General features: G+C 38.3%; 1 protein-coding gene and 1 long non-coding RNA gene across 4 annotated transcripts in view; one reads left to right on the top strand and one right to left on the bottom strand.

The window, feature by feature from the left end:
- The window catches only part of LOC103600238, a 6,394-nt gene extending 5,362 nt beyond the window's left edge, over positions 1–1,032 (top strand). The window contains exon 2 of the long non-coding RNA XR_551379.1: positions 722–1,032. This is a non-coding gene — a long non-coding RNA (uncharacterized LOC103600238). The remainder of the gene's footprint in view (positions 1–721) is intronic.
- Positions 1–17,999, bottom strand: part of SETDB1 (SET domain, bifurcated 1) — a 35,819-nt gene that overhangs the window by 7,720 nt on the left and 10,100 nt on the right. The window contains exons 3-13 of one of the 3 annotated variants that reach the window (XM_008584499.1): positions 11,017–11,051; positions 10,502–10,601; positions 9,608–9,733; positions 9,018–9,219; positions 8,370–8,443; positions 7,070–7,260; positions 6,065–6,194; positions 4,971–5,127; positions 4,724–4,879; positions 3,331–3,981; positions 2,712–2,828 (exon numbers count right to left, since the gene is read on the bottom strand). In XM_008584499.1, coding sequence (XP_008582721.1) covers positions 2,712–2,828; positions 3,331–3,981; positions 4,724–4,879; positions 4,971–5,127; positions 6,065–6,194; positions 7,070–7,260; positions 8,370–8,443; positions 9,018–9,219; positions 9,608–9,733; positions 10,502–10,601; positions 11,017–11,051 — 1,939 coding nt within the window. Of the gene's footprint in view, positions 1–2,711; positions 2,829–3,330; positions 3,982–4,723; positions 4,880–4,970; positions 5,128–6,064; positions 6,195–7,069; positions 7,308–8,369; positions 8,444–9,017; positions 9,220–9,607; positions 9,734–10,501; positions 10,602–11,016; positions 11,052–17,999 lie in introns of all 3 variants that reach the window. The other 2 variants (XM_008584492.1, XM_008584501.1) reach the window with 2 other exon arrangements.

Below are 17,999 nucleotides of genomic sequence, written 5' to 3' on the forward strand. Positions count from 1 at the left end.
ATAGGGATGGCCGGTTCACTCACTGGCTGAGCGTGGTGCTGACAACACCAAGTCAAGGGTTAAGATCCCCTTACCGGTCATCTTTAAAAAAAAAAAAAAAAAAGAACACAAACATGGTGCTTAATGAAAGAATTAAGAGTGAAAATGACCTGTTTTAGAGTGACCAGAGAAGCTCTCTCTGAGGAAGGGAAATTAAAGCTGAGAGCTCAAGGTTAAAGAAGGTAGTCACACAAAGAACAGTGGAAGGATGCCAGGAAGAGGACACAGTATGTACAACGGCTCCAGAGATAGGCTGGAAAATACTGGGTGAACTGGATCTGGGAACTGAAGAATATCAGTGTGGATGAAATAACTTTGGAGGGAGAGAAATAGGAAGGGGCCAGTTAGTACAGTGTCTTATAACCCAAGGTTAAGAGTTAGAATAAGAACTGAAGTGCAGTGGGAAGCTATTAAAGAGTTTTAAGCATGGGAGTGACATATTATTTCTGGTTTTTCAAAAATATTTTTATGAAACACTTCAAACATGTTAAAAAGATATAATGAACACTCATGTTGCTATCACCCAACATTATCAAATCCAAACATTGTTAATAGATTCAGAATTTTGTTTATAATGAAAACAGAAATAATACAGTTATGCAACTAAAGTTAACAACTATGTTTTCCTTTGCTTAGTTTTCTATGTATTCAGTACAAATTCACGCCTCCCCCATCTCCCCAGTAGTCTCAACCTCCTCTGAAGATACTGAGACATGTCAGGTTGCCTATCAAACCCATTTGCCTGAAGAAGTTGCTCCTGCAGCCATCCGACCTGCTCTAGCACTGGCTGTTCTCTACACCTAGTGCACAGCTGTCAGCGTGGAAGCCATCCTTCACTTCACTATCATCTGAGGGATTCCCTTCACTCCTCTTTTGGGTTGGATCCTCTGTCTCCCGGATTGTATGCCTTCCTCTTTCTTGGCTTTTCTCTTCTTTTTGGTAAACATTTCCAGTATGTTTTTGAGAAGGGGAATAAAGGAAAACTTTGAGGTACTACGTGTCTAAAAATGTCTTTAGCCTACCTTAATTCAGTTTGCCTGAGTTTAGAATTCTACGTTGGAATGATTTTTCCCTTAGAATTCTGAATAGATTCCTCAATTGCCATGTAGCTTCTAGTGTTATTTTGGGAAGGGTGAACTCATTTCATGTCTTATTTTTTTATGTGGTCTATTTCTCTTCTCTAAAAGCTTTCAAAATTTTCTTTTTGTCCTCAGTGTTCTGACATTTTATGATCACATCTCTAAGTGGGGATTTATTTTCATTCATTATGCTAGGACCTGATTGATTGGCCCTCTTGACTTAAAAACACAGACCCTTTAATTAGGGGAGATTTTCTGAATTATTTCATTAATTTTTCCTCTCCTTTTCTGTTCTGTATTATGTATCTCAAGCACTAGGTTTATTAATTCACATGTTTATATATACCAATTTATCATGCTATACCCCACTCTTTCATTGTCTTCCTTTCCCTGACTTGTCCTTCTCAATCTCATATGTTGGCTCCACCTCCTCTGCTTAACCTCTAAATGTTGGGGCATCCAGGGCTTTCTCCTGGAACCCCTTCTCTACTATCAACATTCTGTCTAGGTGAACTCATTCAGGCTTTAAATATTACTCCTGTGCTAATAATTCTTATATCTTCATGTCTAGCCCTTATACTTCTCTCCAGAAAACCCACTGTCTTCTTCACATCTCCACTTGGATTGCCTAATAGCCATCTTAAACTTAACATGGACAAAATAAAAGTGGAATTTTCACTCAAGCCTCAGTAAAAAGCACCAACATCTACTTAGCTGTTCAAGCCAAAAATCTACGAATTATCCCTGATTCTACTCCTTCCCTCCCCCTCCACAGTCAATCTGTCACGTTCTGTGGCTCTACTTCCTAATGGATCCCAAATCTATCCTTTTGTCTCTACCACCACCTCTACTCTAGTTAGTGCAAGCCCCAGCCACCACCACCTCTCTTGCCTACACTCCTGTAGTTCTGCTACAGGACAATCTGGTCTTCCAAATTCTGCTTTTGTTGCCTTAAGACCTATGTTCCACAAAGACACCTGAGTAATCTTAAAAAGGCAGATCACATCATTTGTCTGCTTAAAATCCTCTAACAGCACTATGATTTGATTCTAACTTTTCATTCTGGTCTACAAAGCCCTACGTAATCAGGTCCCTGCCTACTTCGCCTCTCTGAGCACACTTCACTTGCCAGAGTAAATCACAATCTGTTAGGACACTCATACAGCTATGGAATTAAGATCATCTTTTTCCACAACAGAAAATTGCTAGATCCTATACAATAATTCTATGTCTTTATTTCAAGGAATGCCCAAGAAAGAAACGTATGCAGGAAATAAGATTTAATTAATAAAACGCTCATTTCAATATTTTATTTTTGGGCCGGCCTGTGGCTCACTCGGGAGAGTGTGGTGCTGATAACACCAAGGCCACGGGTTCGGATCCCATATAGGGATGGCTGGTTTGCTCACTGGCTGAGTGTGGTGCTTACAACACCAAGACAAGGGTTAAGATCCCCTTACCGGTCATCTTTAAAAAAAAAAAAAAAATATTTTTGGTTCCAATTTTTAGATTTCTGATGGTTCTTAAAAAACAAGAAAAACAAGAACATGCTCCTCAGCCTTTGAGGTGCCCCACCATTCTCTGACTACTCACCCTGTGGGCAGACACTCTTCTAGTCTCTTGTACTGGTAACCAGAGTTAGGGTTGATTTGGCCCCCTGGGGTGCAGGCTGTAGCCTGGATAGTTAGTTGATGGCAGGCACACTTGGACCTGTATAAGATAGAAGAAAATGACAGCTAGAGTTGTGAGACTTTCTTTAGAGGCAAGAAGAAGCACTAATAAAAGGATGAGGATAAGGTAGTGAAATTTTATTTTTTATTAGAAGCACTAATAAAAGGATGGAGATAATGTAGTGAAATTTCCTTTTTCTTCTTTCATATATGTAAATGAGAAAGGAAATGACAAAGAAAGAGAGAGTGAGAAGAGAAAGAGACAGAGAATGAAACAAAGTGGAAAAGAAAGCATGAAGGAGGGAAGCAAAGGAAAAGGGGGGAGGATCAGAGAAAGAAACAACACAAGACACATGTACCCAGTACATGTAGTCCCACTTTAGAGTCCAGCCTCCCTGGAGGCCTTATGGCAGGAGTTCCAGCTGAGGGAGGAGGTAAAGGGAGATGGGGAAAGCAGTATAGATAAAGCAGAGGAAGAAGTAAAAATAAAGGCAACCATAATAAAGTTGGAGGCAGGGGCAGCAAATCCCCAACCAACTCACTTGTCCCGACACCCATCCTTGCAGTCACAGCCAACTAGGAATTCAGGGCCTGTGTTAATGAAAACACCCTTGCCCGGGATACGTTCCTTGCTGTAGGCCACCTGGGGTGGGGGGGTTGTGTCAATCTCATTGACACAGGATAGGGGAACATCTTCCTTCCCATAGGTGATATCCAAAATATAGTAAAAAGGCTTATAGGGTTGAAACTTTCGGTCCACAAGAACATATGGATCCAAACAGAACATCTCCAAGAAGAGGAAGTCACAGCCAGTCTCAAAAAGGTAGCGTTCAATCTCCTGCATTGTCCGAAGGCAGAGGCCACAGGGTGTCTTATAGATAACATGAAAGCCCATCTTGCGGTTAACTCGGCGCCGGGCTGTCATCCGCCGGAAATCATATAGTAGTGGGACTAGCAGAGGGTTCTTGCCACGGTACTGCTCATTCCTTATAGGTCTGACCCGAGACAGACAAGTATAGCTACAGACATGAGGTAAGTAGAAAAGCTTCTCCAACGGTGCTCGATAGGAGGGCTCTGCTGGGGCCCGCTCCAGCATGCCATGAAAGGCTGGTGGGGCTGGAGGTGCTGGAGGTGCTGGGGGTGCTGGGGGTGCTGGAGGTGCTGGGGCAGAGGTTGCTGAGCCTAAAGGTGATCTGTAAATGAGATGCAAGAGATCAGATCAGAAGGCAACAGGACCTCTCTGTTGTATAGCTATCCTTGCAGCTAGCTAAGCCATTTCTTTCACCTTTCAAATAGCTGTGCTCTTGAAGCTAAAGATGACACAAGAAAGTCAGATCTTCCTTTTGCCTTATCTGACCTGGACAATGAAATTCCCTGGTTACTCTTCACTGACTGATAATATCTCTATTTCAACATGTACGTTTTCCTAAAATGCATTTGCTTGTGAATTATGGAAGTAGAGTCCAGCCTTCTACCAATGCTTTTTGTCTGCTTTGTGTCCTATAAATGTCCTTACTAAGCTCCCAGGATTCAAGGAAAGAGGCTGTGGTATTTCCTTTCTATGGTAGCAATGATGGCATTGTGTTCAATGAGAAGTTTTCTTTCATGTTTCTTTTTTTGGCAGCTGGCCAGTATGGGGATTCAAACCCTTGACCTTGGTGTTACAAAGCCGCATTCCAATCAATGGGGAGTTTTCACAAATGACTTTCTGGTTATACCATATTTCTAGGCACCCAGTTTTGAATAATTCAATTATTCTTACTTTCTGTTTCTCAGAAATTCCTAAGGTTAAAGCTTCCTTTTCACGTCCAAACTCATCATCATAACCTTAAATTAAGCCCCTTGGAGCCAAGGAACTTAGCTTAGATAGTGACCACACTACCAACATTAGTCTACATTGCCAAGCTGCCCACAGATAGCCTGAGTTTTTCTCACCTATATGGCTGGTTGATCCCAGGTTTCCCACCAGGGATATTTTCACTGAGTGCAGGGGACGTAGGGGAGGAATGACCAGAGCCCACAGATCCTGGTCGGAAGGATGTGCTCTTTTTGGCTACCTGCTTCCGTGACTGGGCAAGCTGGCTTTCTAAGCTTTTAGGAGATTAGAGAAGAAATCATATAGTAAGTTATGCAGAAAATATAATATGAAAGAAAGTGAAGAAATAAAAGAAACAGCACTTACTCATTGTCACCTGCTTGGGGGGATAGAGGTGGAGCAGGTGCAGCAGGTGGGGCAGATGGAGCTGTAGGCTGTGAGGGCTCCATTGGCTTAAACTGAGTTCCAGTACAGGTCAGATCCTGTGTGTATTGGACAACAGGACCTTTGCTCCTCACAGCACCTATAAGAAAAAGGAAACTGACCACTGAGCAGATGACAGCGGTGTCATTTGTATTCATTCATACACCTGATCCTCAATTTATACAATATAAAAAAGCAGCAATGGAAACATTTTGAGGAAGTGCTAACACTGTTAGTTCCCATTATTTACACCAAAGAGTGGGAATGCTAGCATATGCTGGTTTTGACTTAACAGGACTTTATCTTTCTGCTTCAGATGATTTATCTAATTAATTATACCTTGGTGAATATTTTCAAAAATACATTTTTTTGGGGGGAAGGGGGCTGGCTGGTACAGGGACTGAACCCTGGACCTTGGTGTTATTAGCACCACACTCTAACCAAATGAGCTAACTGGCCAGCCCTAAAACTGCACTCTTTAATCAACTAATGTTGGCAGAGGAAATCAACCAGAAAGTATGACAAGAATATAAAAAAAATATATAAAAGGGCTGGCCCGTGGCTCACTTGGGGGAGTGTGGTGCTGATAACACTAAGGCCATGGATTTGGATCCCTATATAGGGATGGCTGGTTAGCTCACTTGGGAGAGAATGGTGCTGACAACACCAGGGTTAAGATCCCTTACTGGTCATCTTTAAAAAAAGAACACCCCCCCCAAAAAAAAACAAATATAAAAACCAGTCTGAGTTTAAAAAAAGCTGATCATAGATAACACACAATTTTCATATGGATAACAGAGGTAACTAATACCATCCTAACCTAAGACAGTTGTTTCATATTTTTATGTAGTTGTTTAAAATGAATTGGAACCACAGCATGTGGGAGCAGCACCACAAATCCATCACCTCTACTAGGGCACACATCCGTTTCCAATGAGTCAATAGTGTCACCCTGATAAACAAAGGATAGTTACTGTACCTCGTCTTTGCTGGTTTGCCCTGTATTTTCCTTTCCCCAAGTATCTTTCAGGACATACCCATATTTGGACGTGTCCTGAGCTGTCCCCCTTGCTTTTTCTCCAGCGCAGAGGCTGAAGATGTCTTCATGCTGAACATGGGCTCCAGCCGTGTTGAGCCTCGATAGATCCACTCACATCTTTTGTCATCCTGGGGGAGTGGGAGGAAAGGACAATGGGGTGAAATATTTTAAAGGCTAGATTCTATCCTGTCATTTGTGGGGAATATATACCTTGTGCCGTCTCTGGGAAATCTCCGATAAGCTTTGAACTCCCTATCTATTCGATAAACTTATGTGCCAGACTCCATGATAGATATTAGGAATATAAAGAAGAAAAACGTATACTCCTTATTTACGAAATTACAGAAGAGGGCTGGCCAGTTATCTCAGTTGGTTAGAGCATGGTGTTACAACACCAAGGTCAAGGGTATGGATCCCTATACCGGCCAGCCACCAAAAAAAAAAAAAAAAAAAAAAAAAAAATTTACAGAGCAGAGAAATGTCTATTCTGAGTGTAAAAAGTGTGATAAGAATCATAAGGCCTTAGGAACAATAGGCTGAGATAACACCGAGAAGAAATATGATTCGAAGGGAGAAAAAGATAGGTACAGATGACTTGAGCTAAATTGAGCCTTGAAAGATCATCAAGACCTCCAATTCCCTGATCCCTCTTCTTTGTACCACTATCCTACCCAAACCCCAACCCTGGAAAAATGGAATTGTCTGCCTTCTCTGTAACTACACACAATGTGAATACTCCTACAGAAAAAATAAATAAATAAATAAAAACCATGTTAATTAGTGTCATAATTAAATTCAAGAAATTTATTTTCAACAACCACCCACAGAGGAACAGAAAGAGTGACAAAGTAAAATTTGACCACAACAGTGAAAATAGATAGGAGGATAAGAAAGAGGAAAGCTACAGAATAGCTATAAAATCATCCTCTTTACTGCCTTTTACCACCCCCATCTCCCCTAAACCATCCTATCCCGACTCCGAAATTCCAGGGAAGAACAGTACCAGGAAGAGGATCCTGACAAGGCTGCCATCCACCTCCTCAACTCGGGATTTCCACCATGTGCCTTCCCACTCAGTCTTGATAAGCTGGCCACTCTTCAGCAGCACCATGGGGCGGTTGGGGTAGGCAGTTATATACTCCTCTATAAAGTCTCGGCAGGAGACATCTTCTATGTCCTCCCAAGTCTTTTTCACTGTCCCAAGGAAGAAGTAGAGCTGAGAGATGGCAGGTAGGTCATGTCTTGTTGGGGAAAAATGGTTGTCAAGGAGACATTTGGTATTTTTCAAGTTGGAAGGGACAGAAAAAATAAATGAAGAAATCATAACAACCTCAAGGGTAAAGCAAAGCCAAGACCATCTATGTATTGAATCTAATGTGTAAATGCACAAACAAATCAAGTAAATACTCAATAAGCAATATACAAATATAGGTGATTCGCTCATTTTGTACAAAAGGATGTTTCCCCTTAGGAAAATTCAAGTCAAAGTTCTTGCTAATTTGTTGATATAAATCTAGTGGTAAATCAAAAAATATCAGGCGGTATCAAGAAATTAATAAAAAGTTTGTCCTTCTTTCTCATTCTCCGTAAGGTTTTTAAGGGATTCTGAATGTGTTTACTGCCACATTAAGTGGAAGCACAGCAGTGTTAGGTGATTCTCCTGGAATTAAAAACAGATGCTTCTGTAGGAGACTGTCCCCAATCCAGAGTAACAAGAATAGAGGACACAATAAAGCTCCATCTAACACAGCTTCTGTAGAAAGCACTATGAAGATTACAGATTTATACAAATGTTAGGTGAAGCATGAGAATGGGAAAGAAGTAACATCTTTTAAACCTAAATCACTTATTTTATTTTATTTTTTTTTCTTAAAAGATGACCGGTAAGGGGATCTTAACCCTTGACTTGGTGTTGTCAGCACCACGCTCACCCAGTGAGTAAGCCAGCCATCCCTATATGGGATCCGAACCCGTGGAATTGGTGTTATCAGCACCGCACTCTCCCGAATGAGCCACAGGCCAGCCCAAAACCTAAATCACTTATGAAATCAAAATGCTTAACAATAATATGAGTAGTCTATCCAAGGTCAGTCATGATCTTCTAGTGTCTCACTCTTTGGCAAGAAAGACCCAGCCCTAGAGATGAGTAATAAAACTGTATCTCTCAAAGGACATCAACCAAACTTATGCTTTTCAAGATGGGAACACCAAACACACTAGGGCTTTTCAACTTGGCATATTAAGAAGAAATACAGGTAGAAAGGGAAACTTATAGAGCTAAGGAAGAATGGAGGGACACTCACATGGCCGGCAAATGGGATACAATTCAGACTGTGTGACATAGGAAGCATAGCCATCATCAAAGAAAATGAGAAACCTGTAAAGGAAGAGTAGAAAGTTCCAGGGGTTATATACAATATTTAACATGATCTATAGAAATTATTTTATCATAGCTTTCACTCCTTTGGATCACAACAGGACACATTCCAGAAAAGACATTCCAGTCTACTAACTTTCTGTTTTTTTTCCTTCCCATGCCAAGAGTTAGAAATTCTCCTTTAATCTAACCAACATATCCCCACTTTTTCAAAAACCATTTATTCTTGTTCTTCTACCAGATTTCTATGCTGCTGATAACCATTTAGTCTCCATTTCTTCCTTCTATGTGAATTCCCTATCCCCTAATCATTAAACGATCTTGATTATTTTCCTCCTAATTTTCCTCCATGTTTTCTCCTTGAGAAGAAAAGGAAAACAAACCAAAAAAAACAGGAGGAGAAGGAGGGAGAAAGAATCAATCACATGACTCCTGTGGCAAAGAAAGAGAAAGGATTTCTGGCCACTGGGGACTAAGATCACAAAAACTAATTGTGAGATCTGGACTATGATGTGAACAGGGCAGGTGCTGTGCTCCCGGCCTCTACTCCCTTTATAATCCTCTGTCCAGGTACCTGAGCTTGTTTTTGACGTTTGGTGTCTCAGCTACAATGCCAGCATAGAGCCAGACCTGATTCCCATCTTTGTATTTGGCCACCACTCGACTGCCCACATACAGCTTGTCAGTAGGAGGGTGGTAATCATAGGCAATATGGTTCCCCGACAGTAGACTCTTTCCTTTGTTGTCAAATTTCACTTTGTACTTCTTCCCTGGCCCTAAGTAAAAGGGAAAGATAAAAACATTTTTTTTTCCTTTTTGTCTTTTTTTGTGACCGGTAACGGGATCGCAACGCTCGGTGTCGCGCCCTTACCGCGACCAGCAACGGGATCGCAACCCTCGGTGTCGCGCTCAACCAGTGAGTGGACCAGTCTCTATATGGGATCTGAACCCTCGGCGGGAGCACCGCCGCACTCCCAAGCGCCACACTCTACAGAGTGCGCCACCAGGCCGGCCCATAAAAACATTTTTAAAAAACTGTCAGTTTCTGTGTAAATCCTGGCTGCCATTTGAGAAACAAATGGGAAGACTGTGGGGAAAAGAGACAATTTGCAATGGAGACCTGCAGATTGCCTTTCATTAGTGCTTCCTCTAGTTTGAACATACCAACTGTCTGGATGGCAATAAGGGTGCCTTTGTGCCATGTCTTAGTTCTCTTCTTGCCCAGAATCCGCATGCTGACGACCAGGTCACCATCTTTGCTCAGTTCTCCAGACATTTGACTCAAGGTTCCTATGGAAGAAAGCAAAGTTATTCTAAAGAATTATGCCATAATTTGGGTAGAGAATGAAAAGGTAAAGAGGGCAGTAGTATAATCAGGTAAAATGGAATAATCTTTGATTCTTGGCCACTTTTGCTGCTTTCTTGGCCAAAGGCAGAAACACAAGACACAGATAACTGTTTATGCTAACAGGAGAAACTTGAATAACTGGACTTCACATGTAATTCAAGAACATCTCACCTTAATCAAATGTTTCCAACTTCTTATTAACAACAATAGTAACTAGTGCTCATTAAATGCTAAGTAGCATTTATAAAACATTTTCCTTTAGGGTATCCATTAATTGCCCCATTCTACAAAAAAAGCTTCTCTCAGACCTCTTTATAAGAATCTGTGTCACTTTCTTCTCCCTAATCTCCACGTGGAAGAAGTAGGATTGAGCTTGGAAACAGCTCAATGTAGGAAGCTAAAAAGATATTTAGATAAAACCATCACAGACTAGAAAATCAGCATCAGTGTAACTGGGATTTGTTAACTACTAAGGACAATAAGTCTGGCATATCACAAACAATCAGCAGACAGAAGAATTAAACAGAAAATAAGAAAAACAAAATTACAAATAATCTTATATTGACCATGGATATACATACAGCCAGTGGTGTTCAAAGGAACTAACTGAGGTGAAAAAGGATTCTGAGATGCTAAAGCAAAGCCAGTTATCCATGAAATCTCTGCAGGAATTCACCTCCCACCTGTACCAGGTACTTCTTGACCCTAACCTTTATGCAGATCCTGGGAACTGCTCTTCTTGTTGACAGCATCCATGAACTTCTGGACATCTTGAGCTGATTTTCTTAAGGCAGCCATAGCTTCACGAAGCTGTTGGGAAGGGGATGAGGGAAAGAAGTTTTAAAATAGTAGCATGGGTTAGAAATAACTTGAGAATGAGAAATAACTTGTCTCTCAAAAAACAAAATGGAATGAGTTTTGTTTGGAAGCTTATGGTTACTTTATCAGTCATAACTGCCCTGTCTTACAATCCTGGTTCAGAAATCAACTTTAGGAAGCTTTTCTTGATTAATCTCACCTAGCTAAACACTGCTAAATTTTACTTTCATATAGCACTCAGTGCATGCATCTCTTGGTAACTTTTTTTTTTTTTTGCATTCTTGTAACATCTGTTAGAGGACTCCAACCCATAGGGCTGATTACAGGGTGAATGATTATATACTGATGGCTAAACTGACTAGATGATCAGGCCAAAAGTTTCTTTCCCTTACCCACCCAAACTCACCTTCTGATCTTTTGGAGTTCGGCTTCCAGCATCACCTACGGATGAGAAGAACTCTAATGAATGTAAAAGACCCAGGAAATTCTAAGAAATCAAGAACTAAGTTACTTAAAATCATTATCAATAACTGAAAACAATCTAGATATACATATATGTGCTTATGTAAAAGTACTCAAAGGGATTTTGAAAGATACACAGTAAATGCATGGCAGTGCTTACCTCCAGATAAGGTATTGGGACAGGATGTGGTGTATGGGATTTGGGATTTTCACTGTATACTGGAATTTTTATAACAATAATTTATTTATGAATTATTTGTGCAATTTAAAAAATGAGATGTGGCCAATGAATAAGCAAAATGTTTATTCTTGAATAATGCTATCCAACTACCCATGATGACAGAAATGTTCTATATCTGCATTGTCTGTTAACATTTAGCTACACTTCTAGCACATGAAGTGTGTCTAGCGCAATTGAAGAGATAAATTCTGAATTTCATTTAATTTAAAGCAAATTTTTAAACTGAGGAATAATTCACATGACATTAAATATACCCTTTAAAATGTATAATTCAGTGATTTTTAGTGTATTCACGAAGGTTGTGAAACTGTCATTGCTATCTAATTCCAGAATATTTTCATTACTCCAAAAAGAAATCCCACATCTATTAAGCAGTCAGTCTCCACATTCCTCTCTCCCCCCAACCCTGGCAACCACTAATCTACTTTCTTTCTCTATGGATTTGGCTATTCTGGACATTTCATATAAATCAAACTATACAATATGTGGTTGCTCATACAAGGTCCATCTATGTTGTAACCTGTACCAATACTTCATACCTTTTCATGGCTGAATAACATTCCACTGTATGGATAAATCACATTTGGTTTATCCATTCATCAGCTAATGGATATTTGGGTTGTTTCTACTTTTTGCCTATTATGAATAATGCTGATATGAAAATATGTATACAAATCTTTTATGAACAATATATTCTCATCTCTCTCGAGTATATGGCTAGGAGTAGAATTGCTGGGTCATAGGGTTAACTCTATGCTTAGACTTTTGAGAAACTGAAAGACTGTTTTTCAAAGTGACTATACCATTTTACATTTCCATGAGCAACTTGTGAGGGTTCTAATTTCTCCACATCCTCGTCTACACTTGTTGTCTTTTTTATTATAGCAACCTTAATGGGTATAAAGTGGTTTTGATTTGCATTTTCCCAATGACTAATAATGTTAAGCATCTTTTTGTGTACTTATTCACCATCTACATATCTTTGAAGAAATGTCTATTCAAATTCTTTGCCCATTTAAAAATTAAATTATTTGCCTTTTTATTGTTGTCCTGTAGTGTTCTTTCTATATTCTGGATAATACTAGACCTTTAAGTTTCAGATAATTTAAATTTCAATAGCTGCATGTAGCTAGTGGCTACCGTATCAGACAGTGCAAGTTTTAGAGATTTAGAATGTATATTTGAAAATGGAAAGCAATGTAAATGTCCTAAAATAACAAAAGAGTTAAATAAACTATAACAGATCCAAATGATTCATAAAGAATCTTTAATAACATGAGGTAATGCTAATGATATATTAAGTTTTAAAAGTTAGAATACAAAATTATTTATTTGATGTGAACCCAATCTTGCAGAGAATACACAAACACACACTATCATGTGCATCCATTCCTCAAAGAGCTCTGAATGTGACCTATGATTAAATAGCTTAGAACTCCATAAATGGAAAAGGCTTCAAAACACATGTCTTATATTTAAGGAAGAAGGAGAATTAATAATTTTGCAGGGCTTCTATTTTTACTTCTATTTATTTGGCAGCTGGCCAGTACAGGGATCCAAAACCCTTGAGCTTGGTGTTATGCTCTAACCAAACTGAGCTAACTGGCCAGACTACTTTTACTTTTAAAATACATTCATGTGGTCAAAAAATCCAAACACTATCAAAGGACACACAGTGAAATACGTCTCCCTCCCACCACTGCTTCTAGTTACTCTCCTCAGAAACAACCAATATTATCACTTTCTTTTGTGGCCAAAGATAGTCTATAAATTTAAGTAAATGCACATTTGTATTCTCCCCCTGCCTCCAACCTTTTACTTATACTCCACATGCAGTTTTTAATGCTGCTTTTTATCTCCAAACTTAAAATATCTCAGAAAGTATTCCCTACTTGTACCTATAGATTTTTTATTTTTTCTTAACTTTTTTATTGGAAAAATACATATAACATAAAATTTACTATCCTAACCATTTTTAAATACACAGTTCAGTAGTATTAAGTAGATTCATTGTTGTGCAACCACAGCCACCATCCATCTCAGAACTCTTTTCATCTTATAAAACTGAAATTCTACACCCATTAAACAATAACTTCCCATTCTCCCCTCCCCCCAGTCGCTGGCAACCACCATTCTACTTTCTGTCTTTATGAATTTGACTATTCTAGGTATCTCATATAAGTGGAATCATACAACACTAGTCTTTTTGTGAGTGGCTTATTTCACTTTGCATTATGTCCTCAAGGTTCATCTATGTTTGCCCTTTTTTTTTCTTTGGGCAGTATAAGGATAGAACCCTGGACCTTGGTGTTATAACACTGTGTTCTAATCAACTGAGTTAACCCTCTCTTATTTTTTAAATGGCTGAATAATGATCTCTTGGATGATGCTATGGGTTGAATGTGTCCTCCAAAGTTTCAGTATTAGAAACTTAATCCCCACTGTGACACTGTTAAGAGGGTGGGAAATCCTATTATGGTAACTAGAAAGTGAGGCCTTAGAGGTGATTATATTGCAAGGACTGTACCCTGGTGAATGGACTGATCCATTCATGAAGTAATAGGTGTGGTTCTAATGGCTTTATAAGGACAGCGAGTGAGCAGGTTAGCTCTCTTGCTCAATCCATTCACCATGTGACACCCTGTATTGCTATAGTCATCACTAGGAAAATGCTACTACCAGATGTGTTCCCTGTACTTTGGACTTCCCAGTCTCTGGAACTGTAAGAAATAATTTTATTTCTTTGTTAATTACCTAGTTTCAGGTATTCTGTTATAAGCAACAGAAATGGACTAATACAAATGGTGATACCATATATTTTTAATTTAGTACGTATTGATAAGCACTTGGGCTATTATCGATTATATATGGTAACAAAAAATGCTACAACAAACAAATTTATGTATCACATGTGGGTCTGAATAGAATCACCATGAAACTAGAATTGTAGTACACAAAATTCCTACAGATATTAATTAGAGGTCACGTCACTAAGCTAAGATGTGAGGAGCAGAGTAGGTGTTAGATAGGAGACATCAGTTCAAAGTGATCAAGATAATGATCTGCGCGAAAGGCCTGAATTAAATGTCAAGCTCTCCTAAAAAATATAAGCAAAAACTTTATGCCAATAAATTAAACATTTAGACAAAAACAGATAAATTACTAGAAAATTAAAAATTACCAAAATTCACTTAAGGAAAGCAAAAAGCTTTGCACAAAGAAAATAGAGACCTAGATGGCTTTAAAAGCAAATTCTATTGAACATTCAAGGAACAGATAATTCCAATCTTGCAAACACTTCCCAAGAATCAAAAGAAGAAATACTATCTCATTCTACAAAGCCACCGAAATTGCAATACTAAAACCATACAAGGATGGTACAAAAAAAGTAAATTATATACCTATCTCTGTCACAGAAGTAAAGATGCAAAAATCCTAAGCAAGATAACAGCATACTAAATCCAGCAATGTTTAAAAAGGATACTATCATATTCAAGTTGGATTCATCCAAGGATTATAAGGTTGGTGTAATATCTGAAAACAGATTACTGTAATTCACTGCATTATTAGATTTAAAGGGAAATATTCACAATTATCTTATTAGATTTAAAAAGTATGTTGAATAAAATCAATATCTACTCATGATAAAAACCTTCAGCAAATTAAGAATAGAAAAAAAGTTCTATTATCTGATAAAATAGATCTACAAAAATGCGTAACAAGGAATCAAGCTTAATGGTAAGAAGTTGAAAACATTCCCTTTAAAATAAGCTACAAGACAAGAAAGCCCACGACTCCCATTTAACATTAAAGGTCCCATCTAGTATAAGAAAAACAAAAGACTTATCTTTTATAAAGAAAAACTGCCATTGTTTACAGATGACAGTCTACATAGAAAATCTAACTGAATGCACAGATATAATAAGGATGTCAGATACAAAAATTGATATGCAAAAGTCAATTGCATGTCTATACACTAGCAGCAAATAGAAATGTAATTTTTTCTTTCTACTTCCTTACTTCTGTCCCAAGGACGGTTTTTAGGTTTGTTCTACACTGGAGTGGAAAGAGACATCGCCCCAATTTGGCCACAGGAAGCATTTTTGTCCATGCGCTTCGTCGACTTGAATCACATTCACTTTATGGTCACGTTTGCTCTGGCAGCCATTCCCCCCTTAACCCACTCACTTTGCCACCAACCCACTCTTCTTTCTTTTCTTTTCTTTTCTTTTTTTTCTAAAAAGATGACCGGTAAGGGGATCTTTACCCTTGACTTGGTGTCGTCAGCACCACGCTCAGCCAGTGAGCTAACCGGCCATCCCTATATAGGATCCGAACCCGTGGCCTTGGTGTTATCAGCACCGCACTCTCCCGAGTGAGCCACGGGCCGGCCCGAAACGTAATTTTTTCTAAAAGATAATTTTTGTGGCTACTGAAAATGGTAAAGTAGTTAGAATTAATCCGACAAAATATGTGCAAGCCTTCTGTGGAGAAAATTAATCAACTTTATTGAAAAAATGTTAAGGAACTAAATAAATGATCTTTTGTGTAGAAGAATTAAACAGAGTGAGTTTAATAATATCAATAGTTTTAGTTTTTTGGGGGATAGGGTGCAAAGGAGTGGGGAACATGACAAGCTGACTCTCAAAACACATACATAAGCATAACAGGTTAAAAAGAACCAAGACATTTGTAAAGAAGAACAACAAAGTCAGGTTATTGGAGCTAAGAGATTTAAAAACTTATAAAGCAACAGTTATAAAGATAGTATAGATGAAGAGTTCGAATTCCCATACTAGCCAGACATCAAAAAAAAAAAAAAAAAAAAGATAGTATAGAATTGATATAGGGAGAAATGACAGACCAATGAAACAAAATAGACAGTTCAGAAACCCACACATATATATGGAGATAATTTATGACACAGCAAGCAATGTAGATCAGTGAGAAGGGAACTTCAATAAATGGTGCTAGAAAATTGGTTAATAACCATATAAAAAAAAGAAGTGGATCTTTACCTTAAATACTACACAGAAAATAAATCCCAGTTGGATTAAAGACCTAAATGTGAAAGACAAAACTATAAAACTTTCAAAAGACAATACAGAATAAGATTTTCATAGCCTCAGGACAACAAAGGGTCTGAAAAGCAATGGCCATAAAGGAAACTGCTAAAATTAGAATCGTTTCTCAAAAAATACCATAATAAGTAAAGATAAATCATGAACTGGGAGTGATATTTACAACTCATAACTGAAAAGGATTAGTAATTAGAACATATAAAGCATTCCTATGAATAAAAAAAAAGACCAAAAGCGTTACAAAATGAGCAAAAGTCATAAACAGGCATTTTAAAGAAAAACTACATGCACATGCAGAGAATACCCAAGAAAGCCTGGTAAAAGAGCCAAAGCCAAGGGAAGACTGAGGACTAAATGCAACGGTGAATGCATTTCCCATACTGCTATAAAACTTATAAAACTCATTGGCTAAACTATGCAAAAAAAGGGTCAACACATAAGAGAAAAGCTAAAAAATAAAAAGTTAAAACAAAAAAACTGAAAATAGACATCAGTAGCTGCACACTGCAGGGAAGATAGACTCAGCAGTTAAGTCCAGGAAAATTACTTTAAAAAAAGAAAGAAAAGAAAAGAGAAGAAAAACAGGAATTCTCAATAAAAGAAAATTCAGAATTGCTACATTATCTAAATATTCAATTTCCAACAAAAATTATGAGACATGTAAAGAAACAAAGTGGACCTACATTCAGGACATAAAACTCTGTAAATAGAAACTGATTCTGAGTGGGCCAAGATATTCAATTTACAAATATGCTCAAAGAACTACAGGAAATCAGGTTTGAAGATTATTTTTTAAAATTTTTGAAAAGGTCCAATACAGAAATATGTTCAAAGATTTTAAGAAAAATATGCTAACACTTAGTCAACAACAGAAAATCTCAAGAGAGAAATTGAAACTACAAAATAAATAACCAGAGTTATTTATTCTGGAAATTCCAGAGTTGAAAATATAAAAAATGAAATGAAACATTCATGAAAGGGGCTAAGTAGCAGATTTAAAACAGCAGAAGAAAGAATCAGCAAGCTACACTACAGATACCTATTTAGAGAAGTTATCCAATTCAAAGCACAGAGAGAAGATTAAAGAAAAATAAGCTTCAGAGACTTGTGGGATAATGTCAAGTGTCCCACCATATGTGTAATGGGAATCCCAGAAAGCAAGTGGAGAGAAAAAGGGACAGAAAAATATACATACAAAGAATTACAGCTAAAACACTTTCAAATTTGATGAAAAACTTGAATCTACAGATCCAAGAATTCAATGAACCTCAAGTAGAATAAATACAGAGAGAAGTATACCTAGACACATCCTAGTCAAACTACTTGCAAGACAAAAAGAAAATCTTAAAAACAGTAAGACAAAAATTACAGGGTACAAAAATATAATTTCATCTGACTTTCCATCAAAAATAGTGAAGGCTAGGGCCGGCCCAGTGGCGCACTGCTACAGTACGCCGCTTGGGAGTGCGGCGACGCTCCCGCCGAGGGTTCGGATCCCACATACAGACCGGCCGCTCACTGGCTGAGCGAGGTGCGGGTGCAACACCGAGGGTTGTGATCCCGTTGCCGGTCCCAGTCCAGTACAGGCGCAACACTGAGGGTTGT

This window comes from Galeopterus variegatus, unplaced genomic scaffold (genome assembly GCF_000696425.1).
Source record: "Galeopterus variegatus unplaced genomic scaffold, G_variegatus-3.0.2 Scaffold103, whole genome shotgun sequence".
Taxonomy (NCBI): Eukaryota; Metazoa; Chordata; class Mammalia; order Dermoptera; family Cynocephalidae; genus Galeopterus; species Galeopterus variegatus.